This window comes from Salvelinus alpinus, chromosome 13, assembly GCF_045679555.1.
Source record: "Salvelinus alpinus chromosome 13, SLU_Salpinus.1, whole genome shotgun sequence".
NCBI classification, from domain to species: Eukaryota; Metazoa; Chordata; class Actinopteri; order Salmoniformes; family Salmonidae; genus Salvelinus; species Salvelinus alpinus.
The window spans coordinates 3,309,772-3,326,557 of record NC_092098.1 but is presented as its reverse complement, the minus strand read 5'-3'; the positions used below and the strand labels follow the sequence as shown (position 1 = coordinate 3,326,557).

General features: G+C 41.5%; 1 protein-coding gene across 2 annotated transcripts in view; it reads left to right on the top strand.

The window, feature by feature from the left end:
• The window catches only part of alg8 (ALG8 alpha-1,3-glucosyltransferase), a 35,034-nt gene extending 21,876 nt beyond the window's left edge, over nt 1-13,158 (top strand). For both annotated transcript variants that reach the window (XM_071337476.1, XM_071337475.1), the window contains exons 8-13: nt 1,325-1,445; nt 2,446-2,585; nt 7,161-7,300; nt 7,567-7,664; nt 7,802-7,874; nt 12,460-13,158. In XM_071337476.1, the coding sequence (XP_071193577.1) occupies nt 1,325-1,445; nt 2,446-2,585; nt 7,161-7,300; nt 7,567-7,664; nt 7,802-7,874; nt 12,460-12,685 (798 nt within the window). In that variant the 3' untranslated portion in view covers nt 12,686-13,158. The remainder of the gene's footprint in view (nt 1-1,324; nt 1,446-2,445; nt 2,586-7,160; nt 7,301-7,566; nt 7,665-7,801; nt 7,875-12,459) is intronic.
• The last annotated feature ends 3,628 nt before the right edge of the window (nt 13,159-16,786 follow it).

Sequence of the window (16,786 nt, the reverse complement as noted above, 5' to 3'; positions counted from 1 at the left end):
GATGCATATTGAGTTCTATATACTGATGGTGTTAAATCAGGTTTCCTGGAAATTACGAAAGGTGTCCCACAGCGGTCGATTCTGGGTCCTGTATTTTTGACTGTTTACTTTAACAATATCGACTTAAAAAGTTGTCACCTGCACTTGTATGCGATGATACTGTTGTGTATGCTATTGCCCCCACGGTTGACCAGGATCTATCTGAACTACAGTCTGCCTTCATTTATTACAGAAAAACTTTATTGACCTGAAATGTGTATTGAATGCAGGTAAAAGTAAGTACAGTGGGGGAGAACAAGTATTTGATACACTGCCGATTTTGCAGGTTTTCCTACTTACAAAGCATGTAGAGGTCTGTAATTGTTATCATAGGTACACTTCAACTGTGAGAGACGGAATCTAAAACAAAAATCCAGAAAATCACATTGTATGATTTTTAAGTAATTCATTTGCATTTTATTGCATGACATAAGTATTTGATCACCTACCAACCAGTAAGAATTCTGGTTCTCACAGACCTTTTAGTTTTTCTTTAAGAAGCTTTAAGAAGCTGTTCTCCACTGCAAAATCGGCAGTGTATCAAATACTTGTTCTCCCCACTGTATATGTTGTTCTCTGGAGCGCAAAAAATATATACTTTGGATAGTGTACATATTGATTGTGTCCCTGCTTACAAATATCTGGGCGTCTGGATAGATAAAAAGCTGTCTTTTTAAAAAGCATATTGATGAGTTAGTAAAGAAGCTGAGAATAAAATTGGGCTTCTATAGAACTAGGTACTGGCTCTCGCTAAATAGTAGAAAGTAGTTATTCAGTCGACGTTCCTATCGGTTCTAGACTATGGCGACATCATCTGCATGAACGCAATTGCCACTTCATTAAAGCCGTTAGATGCAGTTTATTATAGGCGTGAATTTTAGTACTCATCACTGCATTCTCTACCAGAAAGTTGGTTGGCCCTCTTTGATTTCACGTAAGTTGATACATTGCTGTTTTAATTTATAAAGCCCCAAAAAGGCCCACTGTACCTAAAGTCTTTACTAAACTTTAGACATACGAGTTACGCACTCGGTCTCCGGGATGGCTAACTCTGGAAATTCCTTTGGTCTCTACTGAGTTAGGTAAATAAGCTTTTAGTTTGTTCCACCAGTAAGGTGTAAGAAATCTTAAAATCTTAAATGTGATGTTTTGGTGCCTCTAGGGGAATTCAGAAAGCTGATTGAGTACCTTATAACTGATGAATGTGTTTGTTTTTTATGACCATGTTTTTCTTTCTGTTTGCATTAGTTTAGGGATAGTTTAGTGACTGTAATTTCTCTCTCAGGGCCAGCTCCCCCAGGTCCTTTCCAGACTCTTCCCCTTTAAGAGGGGCCTGTGCCACGCCTACTGGGCCCCTAACGTCTGGGCCCTCTACAACATGGTGGATAAAGCTCTGTCTGTGCTGGGTAAGGCACTGTTTACTCTCTCTATGACTTCAGTATGGGCCCGTATTCACAAAGTGTCTCAGAGTAGGAGTGCTGATCTAGGATCAGGTCCTCCCTGTCCATATAATCTTACGCATCATGATTTAACCCCCTAGAGTCGATTGACACACCGGTGCGTCAATCTAAGTAATATATATTTGATCAGTCAGTTTAAGCTAGAGATATGTTTAGCGTTGTATGCATCTCAATCCAGCACATCTGCCGATGTCGAACTTCAGATGTCGCACCGCATCTGCGGTTGAAAGGTGGCAGAGCTAGAGCGGTGTTCGTCAGACCATGGGACATCTCGAAAATCGGTCTTCTCACAAAAACGTCTGTAGTGTTATGACTCACGAACACAATGGTGGTCTCCGTTTTGCTCTACGACCCCCACAAGTGTCAGGGGACTCATCTGAAGTCGGTACCGTCGATGTGCCAACTTCTATTTGTAGCGTCCAAACCGTTTGGGCTACAAAACTAATGTGACCCCACTGTGGAAAGGGGACTCATCTGAAAGTAACCGGTACCAGTTTTTAAAAATGAATGGAAGTATGGAGGTAGTTTTGTGCTTAACCAAAAAAAGAGGTAAAATACTGTAAAAAATAAATAGAATGTATATATTTTATTGAACTTTCTTATATCTCCAGAAAGACAAATACTTTTCTTTAAAAAGCATCAAAAACAATACCTTCAATACCTTGTTTCTTTGGGGGGGGAAATTGGACTGTCTTTTTTTACATTTAGGAATGTGTTATTCAATGTGTTTCAATGGGATATAGTAGTAAAGGCCAAATTCAATAGGTGGTTGTCAGAGAAAATTTTGGATTGCTAGAAAGTAGCCTATTAATGGGCTGGAGAGTATTTGTATTTATTATGGAAAGTTATGGAAAGCTGGAAAGTCACCGATTCATGGAATAATATTACCGGTTTGAAGGTATTTGAGGGGATTTAACAGGGGTTTAATGGCTGGTGTGTTTCTCAGGTGTGCGTCTGAAGCTGTTGGATGTGGCAAAGCTTCCCAAAGCCTCAATGACTGGTGGATTGGTGCAGGAGTTCCAGCACTCCATCCTCCCCTCCATCTCTCCCTCCATCACACTCATCTGCACTCTGCTCTCCATAATGGTGAGCATCATCTCAGGCTAAAATTCTGCAGCCTTGTTCAGAATCACCACTAAAGACCAGGGGTTGGAACCAGTTCAGGGAACAGAATCAAAAACTGGTCGACATTTTTCGAGGAACCGATTTAGAACCGGAAACGAAAGTGATCTAGCTATACTGTTCCGGAACAGAACCATTATTTTTAAAGAATGGGAACCGTTTAATAACATTATTTTACATTCCAGGCATTTTTTTCAGTCCCACAAAAAACATAAGGCACCTATTTTCTGTGTCTGCCTGCTAGCTGAAAATCTTTGCCAGTGTGTGTGCATGTGTAGACAACCTGCACCCTCCAAAGCTGATGTTACAAGCGTGATTCAGAAATTAGGGAGAGATTTTTTTTACTTTAAAGAGGAATGTATTAATGTATTCAATTCTAGTTACGGATACTATAGTTATCACTTTTCACATTGGATTTATTAACTACTAAAAGGTAAGATGTGTTTTTAATTCTGGTGCCGCGCTGAACACACAAGCTTGTTAGCTAGCTAGCTAGCTAGTTTCTGGTCCAACGTTAAGCCAACTCTAGGAAGTTCAAAGACATTCAAAGTTCCTCCATAGAAGCCGCTCCTCCGTAGGTATAATTATGTGGGCCTAATTCAGATAATGCATGTCATAACAAGGTGCCCAGCGCTTCAACCCAAGCCTCACCCTCCACCCTCTCTCGCTCTCTCTCCCCACCCGCAAAATTTCAGTCGCATCTCGCGCACTACACCATCGTGCATGTAAACAACTATAGCCTAGGTAGCCCAATAGCAAGCTTCTCTATCTGCACTGATTGGGGAAGTAATTTAATAACGATTTCAAAGGTTTAAAAAGGAACCATATAAACCTGTGTTTTTTTGTGGTTGGGACCGGTTCAGAACTTTATTTTACAAGTCGGACCAATGGAACAGAACAAAAATAATAATGGTTCTGTTCAGAAAGAAACAATTGGGAAATAATTTTGGTTCCAATTGTCACATTGGAGAGACAAAGCAGGTACGGGGTGTAAAACATTTAATACAGTTGAAGTCGGAAGTTTAAATACACCTTAGCCAAATACATTTAAACTCAGTTTTTAACAATTCCTGTCATTTAATCCTAGTATTCCCTGTTTTAGGTCAGTTAGGATCACCACTTTATTTTAAGAATGTGAAATGTCAGAATAATAGTAGAGTATGATTTATTTCAGCTTTTATTTCTTTCATCACATTCCCAGTTGTTCAGAAGTTTACATACAATCAATTGGTATTTGGTAGCATTGCCTTTAAAATGTTTAACTTGGGTCAAACATTTCATGTAGTCTTCCACAAGCTTCCAACAATAAGTTGGGGGAATTCCTCCTGACAGAGCTGGTGTAACTGAGTCAGGTTTGTAGGCCTCCTTGCTCGCACATGCTTTTTCAGTTCTGCCCACAAATTTTCTATAGGATTGAGGTCAGGGCTTTCTGATGGCCTTTCCAATACCTTGACTTTGTTGTCCTTAAGCCATTTTGCCACAACTTTGGAAGTATGTTTGGGGTCATTGTCCATTTGGAAGACCCATTTGCGACCAAGCTTTAACTTCCTGACTGATGTCTTGAGATGTTACTTCAATATATCCACATAATTTTCCTACCTCATGATGCCATCTATTTTGTGAAGTGCACCAGTCCCTCCTGCAGCGAAGCACCCCCACAACATGATGCTGCCACCCCCATGCTTCATGGTTGGGATGGTGTTCTTCGGCTTGCAAGCCTCCCCCTTTTTCCTCTAAACATAATAATGGTCATTATGGCCAAACAGTTCTATTTTTGTTTCATCAGACCAGAGGACATTTCTCCAAAAAGTATGATCTTTGTCCTCATGTGCAGTTGCAAACTGTAGTCTGGCTTTTTTTATGGCGGTTTTGGAGCAGTGGCTTCTTCCTTACTGAGCGTCCTTTCAGGTTATGTCGATATAGGACTCGTTTTACTGTGGAAATAGATACTTTTGTACCTGTTTCCTCCAGCATCTTCACAAGGTCCTTTGCTGCTGTCCTGGGATTGATTTGCACTTTTCGCACCAAAGTACGTTAATCTCTAGGAGACAGAACGCGTCTCCTTCCTGAGCGGTATGACGGCTGCGTGGTCCCATGGTGTTTATACTTGCGTACTATTGTTTTTACAGATGAATGTGGTACCTTCAGGCATTTGGAAATTGCTCCCAAGGATGAACCCGACTTGTAAAGGTCTACAATGTTTTTCTGGTCTTGGCTGATATCTTTTGATTTTTCCATGATGTCAAGCAAAGAGGCACTGCGTTGAAGGTAGGCCTTGAAATACATCCACAGGTACACCTCCAATTGACTCAAATTATGTAAATTAGCCTATCAGAAGCTTCTAAAGCCATGACATAATTTTCTGGAATTTTCCAAGCTGTTTAAAGCCACAGTCAACTTAGTGTATGTAAACATCTGACCCACTGTAATTGTGATACGGTGAATTATATGTGAAATAATCTGTCGGTAAACAATTGTTTGAAATGCACAAAGTAGATGTCCTAACCGACTTGCCTAAACTATAGTTTGTTAACAAGAAATTTGTGTAGTGGTTGAAAAACTAATTTTAATGACTCCAACCTAAGTGTATGTAAACTTCCGAATTCAACTGTATATAACGGACATGGAATGAGACAGGAACAGCGTTAGTAAACAGGTAACACATACCAAAAAACAATTAATGCAGCAGCGGGGAACAGAGCAAGGGAACTGACAAATATAGGGGAGGAAATAAACAGATGAGTGAGTCCAGGTGAGTCCAATATCGCTGATGCGCGTGATGAGGGAAGGCAGGTGTGCGTAATAGATGATAGGAGTGAGTGATGCAGGGCAGCCTGGCGCCCTCAAGCGCCAGGGGGGGAGAGCGGGAGCAAACGTGACACCAACCCCAGCCCAACCAAACAAACTTCATCTACCGTATGTACATGTAATATTGCAGTTGTTTTTGAACAGATAATATCAGAGCTACAGTACCAGTCAAATGTTTTAACACCTACACAATCAATGGTTTTTCTTTATTTTTACTATTTTCTAAATGAATATTGAAGATATCAAAACTAAGAAATAACACATAGTAACCCAAAAAATGTTAAAATAATCTAAATATATTTTTGATTTTAGATTCTTCAAAGTAGCCACCTTTTGCCTTGAAGACAGCTTTGCACACTCTTCGCATTCTCTCAACCAGCTTCACCTGGAATGCTTTTCCAACAGTCTTGAAGGAGTTCCCACATATGTTGAGCACTTGTTGGCTGCTTTTCCTTCACTCTGTGGTCCAAATCATCCCAAACCATCTCAATTGGGTTGAGGTCGGGTGATTGTGATTGCAGCCCTTACACAGCCTGGAGGTGTGTTGGGTCATTTTCCTGTTGAAAAACAAATAATAGTCCCACTAAGCGCAAACCAGATGGGATGACGTATCGCTGCAGAATACTGTGGTAGCCATGCTCGTTAAGTGTGCCTTGAATTCTAAATAAATCACAGACAGTATCACCAGTAAAGCACCATCACACCTCCTCCTCCATGCTTCACGGTGGGAACCACACATGCGGAGATCATCCGTTCACTTACTCTGCGTCTCACAAAGACATGGCAGTTGGAACCAAAAATCCCAAATTTAGGCTCCTCAGCCGATTGCTTGTGTTTCTTGGCCCAAGCGAGTCTTTTCTTCTTATTGGTGTCCTTTAGTACTGGTTTCTTTGCAGCAATTTGACCATGAAGGCCTGATTCATGCAGTCTTCTCTGAACAGTTGATGTTGACATGTGTCTGTTACTTGAACTCTGTGAAGCATTTATTTGGGCTGCAATCTGAGGTGCAGGTAACTCTATTGAACTTATCCTCTGCAGCAGAGGTAACTCTGGGTCTTCCTTTCCTGTGGCGGTCCTCATGAGAGCCAGTTTGATCATAGCGGTTGATGGTTTTTGCAACTGCGCTTGAAGAAACTTTCAAAGTTCTTAAAATGTTCCTGCTTGACTGACCTTCATGTCTTAAAGTAATGATGGACTGTCGTTTCTCTTTGCTTATTTGAGCTGTTCTTGCCATAATATGGACTTGGTCTTTTACAAAGTTGGGCTATCTTCTGTATACCACCCCTACCTTGTCACATCACAACTGATTGGCTCAAACGCATTAAGAAGGAAAGAAATTCCACAAATTAACTTTTAATAAGGCACACTTGTTAATTGAAATGCTTTCCAGGTGACTACCTCATGAAGCTGGTTGAGAGAATGCCAAGAGTGTGCAACGCTGTCATCGAGGCAAAGGGTGTCTACTTTCAAGAATCTAAAATCTAAAATATGTTTTGATTTGATTAACACTTTTTGGACACTACATGATTCCATATGTGTTATTTCATCATTTGATGTCTTCACTATTATTCTACAATGTAGAAAATAATAAAAAATTAAGAAAAACCGTTGAATGAGTAAGTGTGTCCAAACCTTTGACTGGTACTGAATATATTTAGAAATTAATATATGGCTTTGGATAATGTGCACCAGCCGTAAGTAAAAGGTTCAAAGTTAATATACCCCCCTCAGCCTGCAGTGTTGAGTATCTGGCGTCGTCCGCGTGGTGCCCGGGGGTTCCTGCGCTGCCTGGTGATCTGTGCCCTGGGCTCCTTCATGTTCGGCTGGCATGTCCACGAGAAGGCCATCCTCATGGCCATACTGCCCTTCAGGTGAACTGCTGATATCAGATTCTGCTATCATTGAACCGTTGATAGCAACTGGGTCATATTCATTGGGGCACACTGTAGCAAAACATTTTGCAACTGAAAATTAAAATGGGCTTTCTTATTGAACATTTCTGATAGTCCCTCCCTGTTTCAGTAAATGTTATTCCGTTTGGTGCCTAATGAATACAACTCTGTGGCATAGTTGGTTACGTCTTTATTGTACAGCTCCTCTTCCTGTTGTAATGGGTTTTGTGTTGTTGTTTGGGCAGCATACTAGCAGTTGAGAGCAGAGAGGATGCTGGGATCTTCCTGATGCTGACCACCACGGGGCATTACTCTCTGTTTCCACTTCTCTTCACTGCAGCAGGTAAAGAGCCTCTGCAACTAGCCACCACTGGAGCCATTTGGGCTCCCTCTGAGAAGGCATTTTGTTATTTGCAATTAGAAATTTCATATTGTATGATTAGGATCTTAATGTTTGTTTCTCAATCTTTGTTGTCACAGAGCTGCCCATCAAAGTCCTGCTGATGCTGCTGTTCACGCTCTACAGCTTCACCTCCTTAAAGAAACTGTTCAGGTGGGTGAACTTCCATGTTAGAGTCGATTTTGGGTGGTATTGATACATACAGTGCATTCGGAAAGGATTCAGACCCCCTTGATTTTTTCCCACATTTTGTTACGTTAAAGCCTTATTCTAAAAGGGATTAAATAGTTTTTTCCCCCCTCATCAATCTATACAAAATACCCCATAATGACAGAGCAAAAACAGGTTTTTAGAAATGTTTGCAAATTTATGTTGAAGCACCTTTGGCAGCGATTACAGCCTCCTTCCTTCTTGGGTATGTCGCTACAAGCTTGGCACACCTGTATTTGGGAAGTTTCTCCCAGTCTTCTCTGCAGATCCTCTCAAGCTCTGTCAGGTTGGATGGGGAGCGTCGCTGCACAGCTATTTTCAGGTCTCTTCAGAGATCATTGATCAGGTTAAAGTCCGGGCTCTGGCTAGGCCACTCAAGGACATTCAGAGACTTGTCCCGAAGCCACTCCTGCATTGTCCTGACTGTGTGCTTAGGGTCGTTGTCCTGTTGGAAGATTAACCTTCGCCCTAGTCTGAGGTCCTGAGCGCTCTGAAGCAGGTTTTCATCAAGGATCTCTCTGTACTTTGCTCCGTTCATCTTTGCCTCGATCCTGACTAGTCTCCCAGTCCCTGCCGCTGAAGAACATCCCCACAGCATGATGCTGCCACCACCATGCTTCACCGTAGGGATGGTGCCAGTTTTCCTCCAGACGTGACGCTTGGCATTCAGGCCAAGTAGTTCAATCTTGGTTTCATCAGACCAGAGAATCTTGTTTCTCATAGTCTGAGAGTGCTTTATATGCCTTTTGAAAAACTCCAAGTGGGCTGTCGTGCCTTTTACTGAGGAGTGGCTTCTGTCTGGCCACTCTTCGATAAAGGCCTGATTTGTGGAGTGCTGCAGAGATGTTTGTCCTTCTGGAAGGTTCTCCCATCTCCACAGAGGAATTCTGGAGCTCTGTCAGATTGACCATCGGATTCTTGGTGACCTCCCTGACCAAGGCCCTTCTCCCCCGATTGCTCAGTTTGGCCGGGCAGCCAGCTCGAGGAGGAGTCTTGGTGGTTCCAAACTTCTTCCATTTAAGAATGATGGAGGCCACAGTGTTCTTGGGACCTTCAATGCTGCAGAAATGTTTTGGTACCCTTTCCCAGATCTGTGCCTCAACACAATCCCGTCTCGGAGCTCTACGGACAATTCCTTTGACCTCATGGCTTGGTTTTTACATGCACTGTCAACTGTGGGACCTTATATCGACAGGTGTGTGCCTTTCCAAATCATGTCCAATCAATTGAATTTACCACAGGGGGACTCCAATCAAGTTGTAGAAACATCTCAAGGATGATCAATGGAAACAGGGTGCACCTGAGCTCAATTTCAAGTCTCATAGAAAAGGGTCTGAATACTTATGTAAATAAGGTATTTCTGTTTTTTATTTTTAATAAATGTGCAAACATTTCTAAAAACCTGTTATCACTTTTTCATTATGGAGTATTGTGTGTAGATTGATGAGGATTTTTTTTTTTTTAATCGATTTTAGAATAAGGCTGTAACATAACAAAATGCACTGTATGTCAAGCTGATGACAACTAACTATATCATTATACATTTAAATACTACTTGAGTAAATGTAATTGCTAAAATATTCTTAAGTATCAAAGATAAAAGTATAAATCATTTTAAATTCCTTGTATTAAGCAAACCAGATGGCACCATTTAAAAAAATAAATAATAAATGATATGTCCTGCTAAGCATTCAAAATGTAATGAGCGCTTTTGGGTGTCAGGGAAAATGTATGCTGTAAAAAGGACATTATTTTCTTTAGGAATCTAGTGAAGTAAAAGTTGTCAAAAATATAAATAGTAAAGCACACTGTTCCATAAAACATTTTAAGTACATTTTATTTTTTATCTTTACCCATAAAGTTTTCTTAACTTTAAAGGAAAAAGTTTTTAGTCAAATGTCCCCCTTAAATTAAGTGAAAAGTTGTAGGTGCCCATGACGTCCCTTAAGTGCTTTATTCAGTATGGATATCAATGTAAACAACATTTATGGAGGTAAATGTTGCCGTCCTCTGCCCTATTTTCAAAAGAAAAACACCTAGCTAGCTAGGTAGCTACTTAGCTAAACAATGGAAGGTGCATGGCTACAAAGCTAGCTGGCTAGCTAGCTATCTACTCCGTAAGTTATCTTGTCGTGCCAGAAAGTAATATAAACAAGTTGAGAAAAAGTAAATCAAAGAAATGTATTTTATTATCTTATGAATCTATTTGTTGCTCCTGTCTCAAATGTAGGAGTTCTATTTTGCTATCTCCCAAAATAAATATATATCTTTGAGGAGATATTCATTAAGGGAATCAGGTCATCTCCATGATACTTTTTCTGCTGTACATGCTTTCAAACTACCGTAAAACCCTTAAATGATGCCCTTACCCAAGGAAATGTTTGATGGGCTTTATATAACACCCTTTTACATTTCCCCCGGTATACGGAAAAATAATTCCTTAAAGGAGACACTTAAGATGTTTTTATGCATTCGGGCCCAGTTAAAGTATTTTTACTTAAGTACTTTACACCACTGTCCTTGATGATTAGTTGACAGTTCAATCAGGTGTGTAAGTGCTAGAACAAACTCTGCATGCCTTGTGAGTTCTGGGATCTGAGAACCACAGCATACAAATGCACACAAACATCAAGGACATCACACCTGCCCAGACCCACATGCTCCCACCTCCATTTCCAGCGCCCACATCACTTTCCGCCACAAGGCCTCAAACTGTCCCATTTTGCTTCACTCCATCGCCCACGCCCTTTCAACATTTAAATAACAAAGCATTTGACCTTTCCAGTTTTTAAGTATATGTTTTTTCAAAATGATTGGCGAGAAAAGTAGTTTCCAACCCATTGGGTATCTCACTGCACCCGCATATGTTATGTCTTGAAATATGGAGACCGACAGATTAAAAGTTAATTTACATTGTAATACTTCTGACAGCCAACTTTTGGACTTCATAGCATTCCACAAAGGCATAAATTATTGACTCATTGATAGTTTTACACTTAAGACATGACTCTGTCGTTGTGCTGTAGAATTTGTGAATTTTGTCTCTTGTATAATACATTCTATAAATTAGTTTATACTGGATTAAGCGTACATTTTAGTTAACAGTAATTTGGTTAGTTATGTTCCAACATTCTCTCAATCTTCTGCCAATATCAGTTCTTTTTAAGTTTATATTTTTTTTCTAAGAGGTTGTCAGTTGGATAGGCTCTCTGCGAGGTTTTGTATATCTTATCTATCATTTGAATATCCTTTTCTGACTCATAGGATTCCCTCAAGATTACTCTGATGTCTAAAAGATTTCAAATCGGAATTCCGTGATATCAAACTTTTAAGTTGCATGTATTTGAAAATATGTACATTGGTCGGTCCAAATTGCTTTTTAATTATGTCATGGAAATACATGTATTTCCTATTACAAAGACATTTACAATTTCTATGCCTTTAGTTTTCCATGTCAAATCAAATAATTTCTATGCCTTTAGTTTTCAATGTGGTCCAATTTCAGTGAATTCTGAAACGCTATTCAAGGATTGTTCCATAGGGTTGTGCTTTTGGTTCTTGTAGAAACCGTTTTATTTTCTTCCATGTTGTTATAGTGTTCTTAACTATGAAGTTGTTAATGTTCTTAGCTTTATCCTAAAATAGACACCTGAAAAGATTCTGGGGATGAGCGTGCACATCTTCAATATGTACCTTTTGTTCGTCTTTTGTGCTTTTAACTATGTTGCAAGTAAAAGCCTTGGGTGGCGTGTTGATACAATTCCAAGTCTGGAAGGTTAAAACCACCCTCAGACTTCGGAAGATGGGAAAATGTTTTATTTTTATTCTATGAGTTTTATTTGCTGATATAAAGTCTGTTATGACTGAGGTATACTTTTTTAAAGGATGTTTTTGGTGGGATATTTGGTATTACCAAGAATAAATATAAAAACTTTGGGAGCTATGCCATTCTGAAGAGGTTTATTCTACCTGTAAAATGTATGGGAAGATTGTTCCATTAAATTAGATCTGCTTTCATATTGTTGAGTAATGGGATAATGTTATCTTTATATATTTGTTGTTTGTGGTCCACTTCAAGAATTGCTGTAGATCATGAGTTTTTATTTTTCCTATTGCCATTATTTTGTTTTTTTTCTACGTTCATGTTTATATCCTGAGATTTTAGAGTATTCCCGAAAATATTTTTGGGGAGGCATTGAGTTTTCAATATTGGTCAGGTATATCAGGAGATAATCTGCAAATAAAGTTTAGTTAATATTCATGTTTACCAAAACCTTTTGCGTTTGGGTCCTGTCTAAGAGCACTGCTTTTTTACAGAACATAATTAGCTCCTATCTTGGTATAAGCAGTGTCACTGTGTGCTGCTTAACATTATAGCTTCCTCGCTCACAAGTCCTTACCAGTATTGATCTCGGGTACATGTGACCGCCCGTTTGAAAATGTACTAGCCAGTTGCACCATCGAAACAACACAAGTGGAAACATTTCAAGCTGTGTGAGTTTACACTACGATCTTAACTCTGTTACAGGGGTTCCCTCCTTAACCCTCTGGAAACCACCTATCTCCTGGGCCTGGTTGCCGTAGAGATCCTCTGTGAGGTTGTTTACCCTCTGTCGCCGTGGCAGCATACCCTGCCCTTCGTGCCCCTGCTGGTGACATCCGTGTACTGCTCTCTGGGAGTCTCTTACTCCTTCATACGCCTCTACGTCTCTCTACTGAGGCAGGACGGGACAGACAAACACAAACAACTATGAGACAGAGAGAGACACTAGTGAGTAGTGACCAATTCACAATCAACCCCTGTGTTGTATCCCAAATAGTATACTATTCCCTGTGTAGTGCATTACTTTTGACCAGGGCCATATAGAATGTCATTTGTGATGCACTCTTTGTCTTACGTTGGTGTGTAGAGAAAAAGGGTGGCGTTTCAAACTTTTTGCGATGCTGTTACGAGTCCATCCAGAGCAGATCTTCAAGTGTGCATCTATAAGTGTAGATTTGGGATGGGAAACACCAAGGAACAGTCACTTATAAATGCACAATCGAAGATCGGCTCTTGGAGGATGTATCATAGCATGAATAATATGTCTGTCTGAATGTGTGAAAACAAAAAGAACTTTGACCAAATGTCACTCAAATGACAATGGAAAAGTGGGGAAATAGTATGGAATGGGATGAAGTTCATGCTGTATTTCTTATGTTTACAAATAAAAAGATAATAAACGGATTTTTGTATTATGATTATTTTGTGTGCGTGTGGTGCGTTTGTGTGCACAGTGTGTGTGTAAACAGTCAGTCCGGTCCAAAAAATGTGTCACCCTTGATAAAGATGAGGAAAAAGACTGTACATAATAAATAATACAAATACTGAGCTATGTCTAATGCAAAAAAAAGGGAAGATTTTATTGTTTTATACTAATACAATTGCTCAGAGAAAAATATTTAGTTTAACAAGTAATACTTGTTATACAAAGATAGGGGTCAAAATTATTTCCACCCTGTTTTCAATACTGCACCCTGCGAGGATGAGGGCACTGAGCCTTTTTCTGAAATGTTTTCTGAGATTGGACAACATATTGGGAGGGATCTTAGACCATTCCTCCATACAGAATCTTTCCAGATTCTTGATATCCTTAGTCTGAGTTTATGGACTGCCCTCTTCAATTCAAACCACAGGTCTTCAATGGGGTTCATGTCTGGAGACTGATATGACCATTGCAAAATGTAAATTTTTGTGGTCAATTAACCATTTCTTTGTGGATTTTGATATGTGCTTGGGGTTATTGTCTTGCCCGAAGATCATTTATTTGTCACATGCACCGAGTACAACAAACTTAGTGAAATGCTTACTTACAAGCCCTTAACCAACAAGGCTTCTTTTTTTTAAGTGTTAAGTAGAAAATAAAAGTAACAAATAATTAAATGGCAGCAGTAAAATAACAAGTGAGGCTGTATACAGGAGGTACCAGTACAGAGCCAATGTGCGGGGGCACCGGTTAGTTGAGGTAATATGTACATGTAGGTAGAATTAAAGTGACTATGCATAGATTATAAACAGAGAGTAGCAGCAGCAGTGTAAAAGAGGGGTCTGGGTAGCCCTTTGATTAGCTGTTCAGGAGTCTCATGGCTTGGGGGTAGAAGCTGTTAAGAAGCCTTTTGGACCTCGACTTGGCGCTCCAGTACCACTTGCCGTGCGTAGCAGAGAGAACAGTCTATAACTAGGGTGGCTGGATTATTTGACCATTTTTAGGGCCTTTCTCTGACACCACCTGATATAGAGGTCCTGGATGGCAGGCAGCTTGGCCCCAGTGATGTACTGGACCGTACTCACTACCCTCTGTAGTAGTGCGTACGGAGGCTGAGCAGTTGCCGAACCAGGCAGTAATGCAACCAGTCAGGATGCTCTCGATGAAGACTCATGCCAAATATTTTCAGTCTCCTGAGGGGGAATAGGCTTCGTTGCTCCCTCTTCACGACTATCTTAGTGTGCTTGGACCATGATAGTTTGTTGGTGATGTGGACATCAAGGAACTTGAAGCTCTCAACCTGCTCCACTACAGCCCCGTCGATGAGAATGAGGGCGTTGCCTGGTCCTCCTTTTCTTGTAGTCCACAATCATCTCCTTTGTCTTGATTACGTTGAGGGAGAGTTTGTTGTCCTGGCACCACACGACCAGGTCTCTGACCTCCTTCCGATCCACTTGCGGGCCAAGATTCAGCCTCCTGGCAGAGGCAACCAGGTTTTTGGCTAAAATGTTCCGGGACTGGGTAAAGTTCATGATGCCGTTGACCTTAACAAGGCCGAAGGACCAGTGGAAGTAAAATAGCTCCATAACGTTAAAGCTCCACCACCCTATTTTACAGTAGGTATGGGATTATTTTCTGCATATGCATCTTTCTTTCTACGCAAAACCCACCACTGGTGTGCGTGGCCTAAGAGCTTTCTTTCCATATCAGTCTCCGGACATGAACCCCATTGAGGACAGTCCAGAAACTCAGACTAAGGATATCAAGAATCTGGAAATATTCTGAATGGAGGAATGCTCTAAGATTCCTCCCAATGTGTTCTCCAATCTCAATTCTTTTTTGTATTTTTTGCTAATAGGGTGCCAATCATTTTGGACCTGACCGTATGCATGAGTGTTTGTGTTGGTGTTCCGACTGTACTGTGCAGTTTGCGTGCCCTAGGTTCCTGTGAGGAGTGTGTGTGTGAATAGAAACAGTGGCCGTGCTAAGAGCTAAGCTCTTGAAAGCCCGCCAACACCCAGACATGAGAAGGACTGCCAGCACTGTGCTGTACCCAATGCACTGTGCCTAGCTCACTGCCAAGGGGTCGTCCTTACAACCCAGCTCCCAAGGCTAGTACTATACACTTCCTAATACACTACCAAGGAGTCTGCCTTCTCTGAGTCTGCTTTCTCAAAAACTCCTCTCAATGACATTGCATCAAGGACAGACAGGTGACAGCTCGGCTGCAAATTGATGTGAGGTTGGCCTCCAGCGCTCACTCTCTCACTCACTCACTTACTTCTCATCCCTTTGCCTCTTTCTGCACATACTTCCCTCCCTCCTTCCCTTATCTTTCCAACCCATTCACCTCAACCCCTGACCTCAACCATTCCCAATCTCAGTTGGCGCCGACAGTCCTTAGGCAACTTTGCAGTGTTTTGTTTAATTTACGTATTATTTCTTACATTGTCAGCCCAGAAAATCTGAAGGGTTATTACATACAGCCGTGAAGAACTATTGGATATCAGAGCGACGTCAACTTACCAGGACTATGACCAGGAATACAACTTTCCCGAAGCGGATCCTTTGTCCGAACCACCCAGGGCATTGGAACTGATTCCAGAGGCTGACCCAAAACGATGTCGCCACAGAAGAGGTAGACGGAGCGACCTTCTGGTTAGCCACCGGGATTCTTTGTGCGTCGCGCCGACAGAAATAAACATTTATCCGGGAAGAAGGACGGGGGTGCATGTTTCATGATTAACGACTCATGGTGTAATTGCCACCATCACAGCCCGCTTAGAAGGACTGCGCCCCTCCTTCTCCGTGTCCGACGTGAGCAAGCCATTTAAACGTGTTAACCCTGGCAGGGCTGCCGGCCCGGACGGCATCCCTAGCCGCGTCCTCAGAGCATGCGCAGACCAGCTGGCTGGTGTGTCTCCCTATGCCAGTCTGCTGTTCCCACATGCTTCAAGATGGCCACCATTCTTCTGTACCCAAGTAGGCAAAGGTAACTGAACTAAATGACTATCGCCCCGTAGCACTCACTTCTGTCGTCATGAAGTGCTTTGAGAGACTAGTCAAGGATCATATCACCTCCACCTTACCTGTCACCCTAGACCCACTTCAATTTGCATACCGCCCCAATAGGTCCACAGACGATGCAATTTCCATCACTCTGCACACTGCCATATTGCACCTGGACAAGAGCAATACCTATGTAAGAGTGCTGTTCATTGACTACAGCTCAGCAGTCAACATCAGTAAGCTTGAGGCCCTGGGTCTCAACCCCGCCCTGTGCAATTGGGTCCTGGACTTCCCGACGGACCGCCCCCAGGTGGTGAAGGTAGGAAACAACATCTCCACTTCGCTGATCCTCAACACTGGGGCCCCACAAGGGTGCGTGCTCAACCCCCTCTGGTACTCCCTGTTCACCAATGACTGCGTGGACATGCACGCCTCCAACTCAATCATCACGTTTTTAGACGACACAACAGTAGTAGGCTTGATTACCAACAACGACGAGACAGCCTACAGAGAGGAGGTGAGGGCACTCAGAGTGTGGTGTCAGGAAAACAATATCTCACTCAACAAAACAAAGGAGATGATCGGGGACTTCAGGAAACA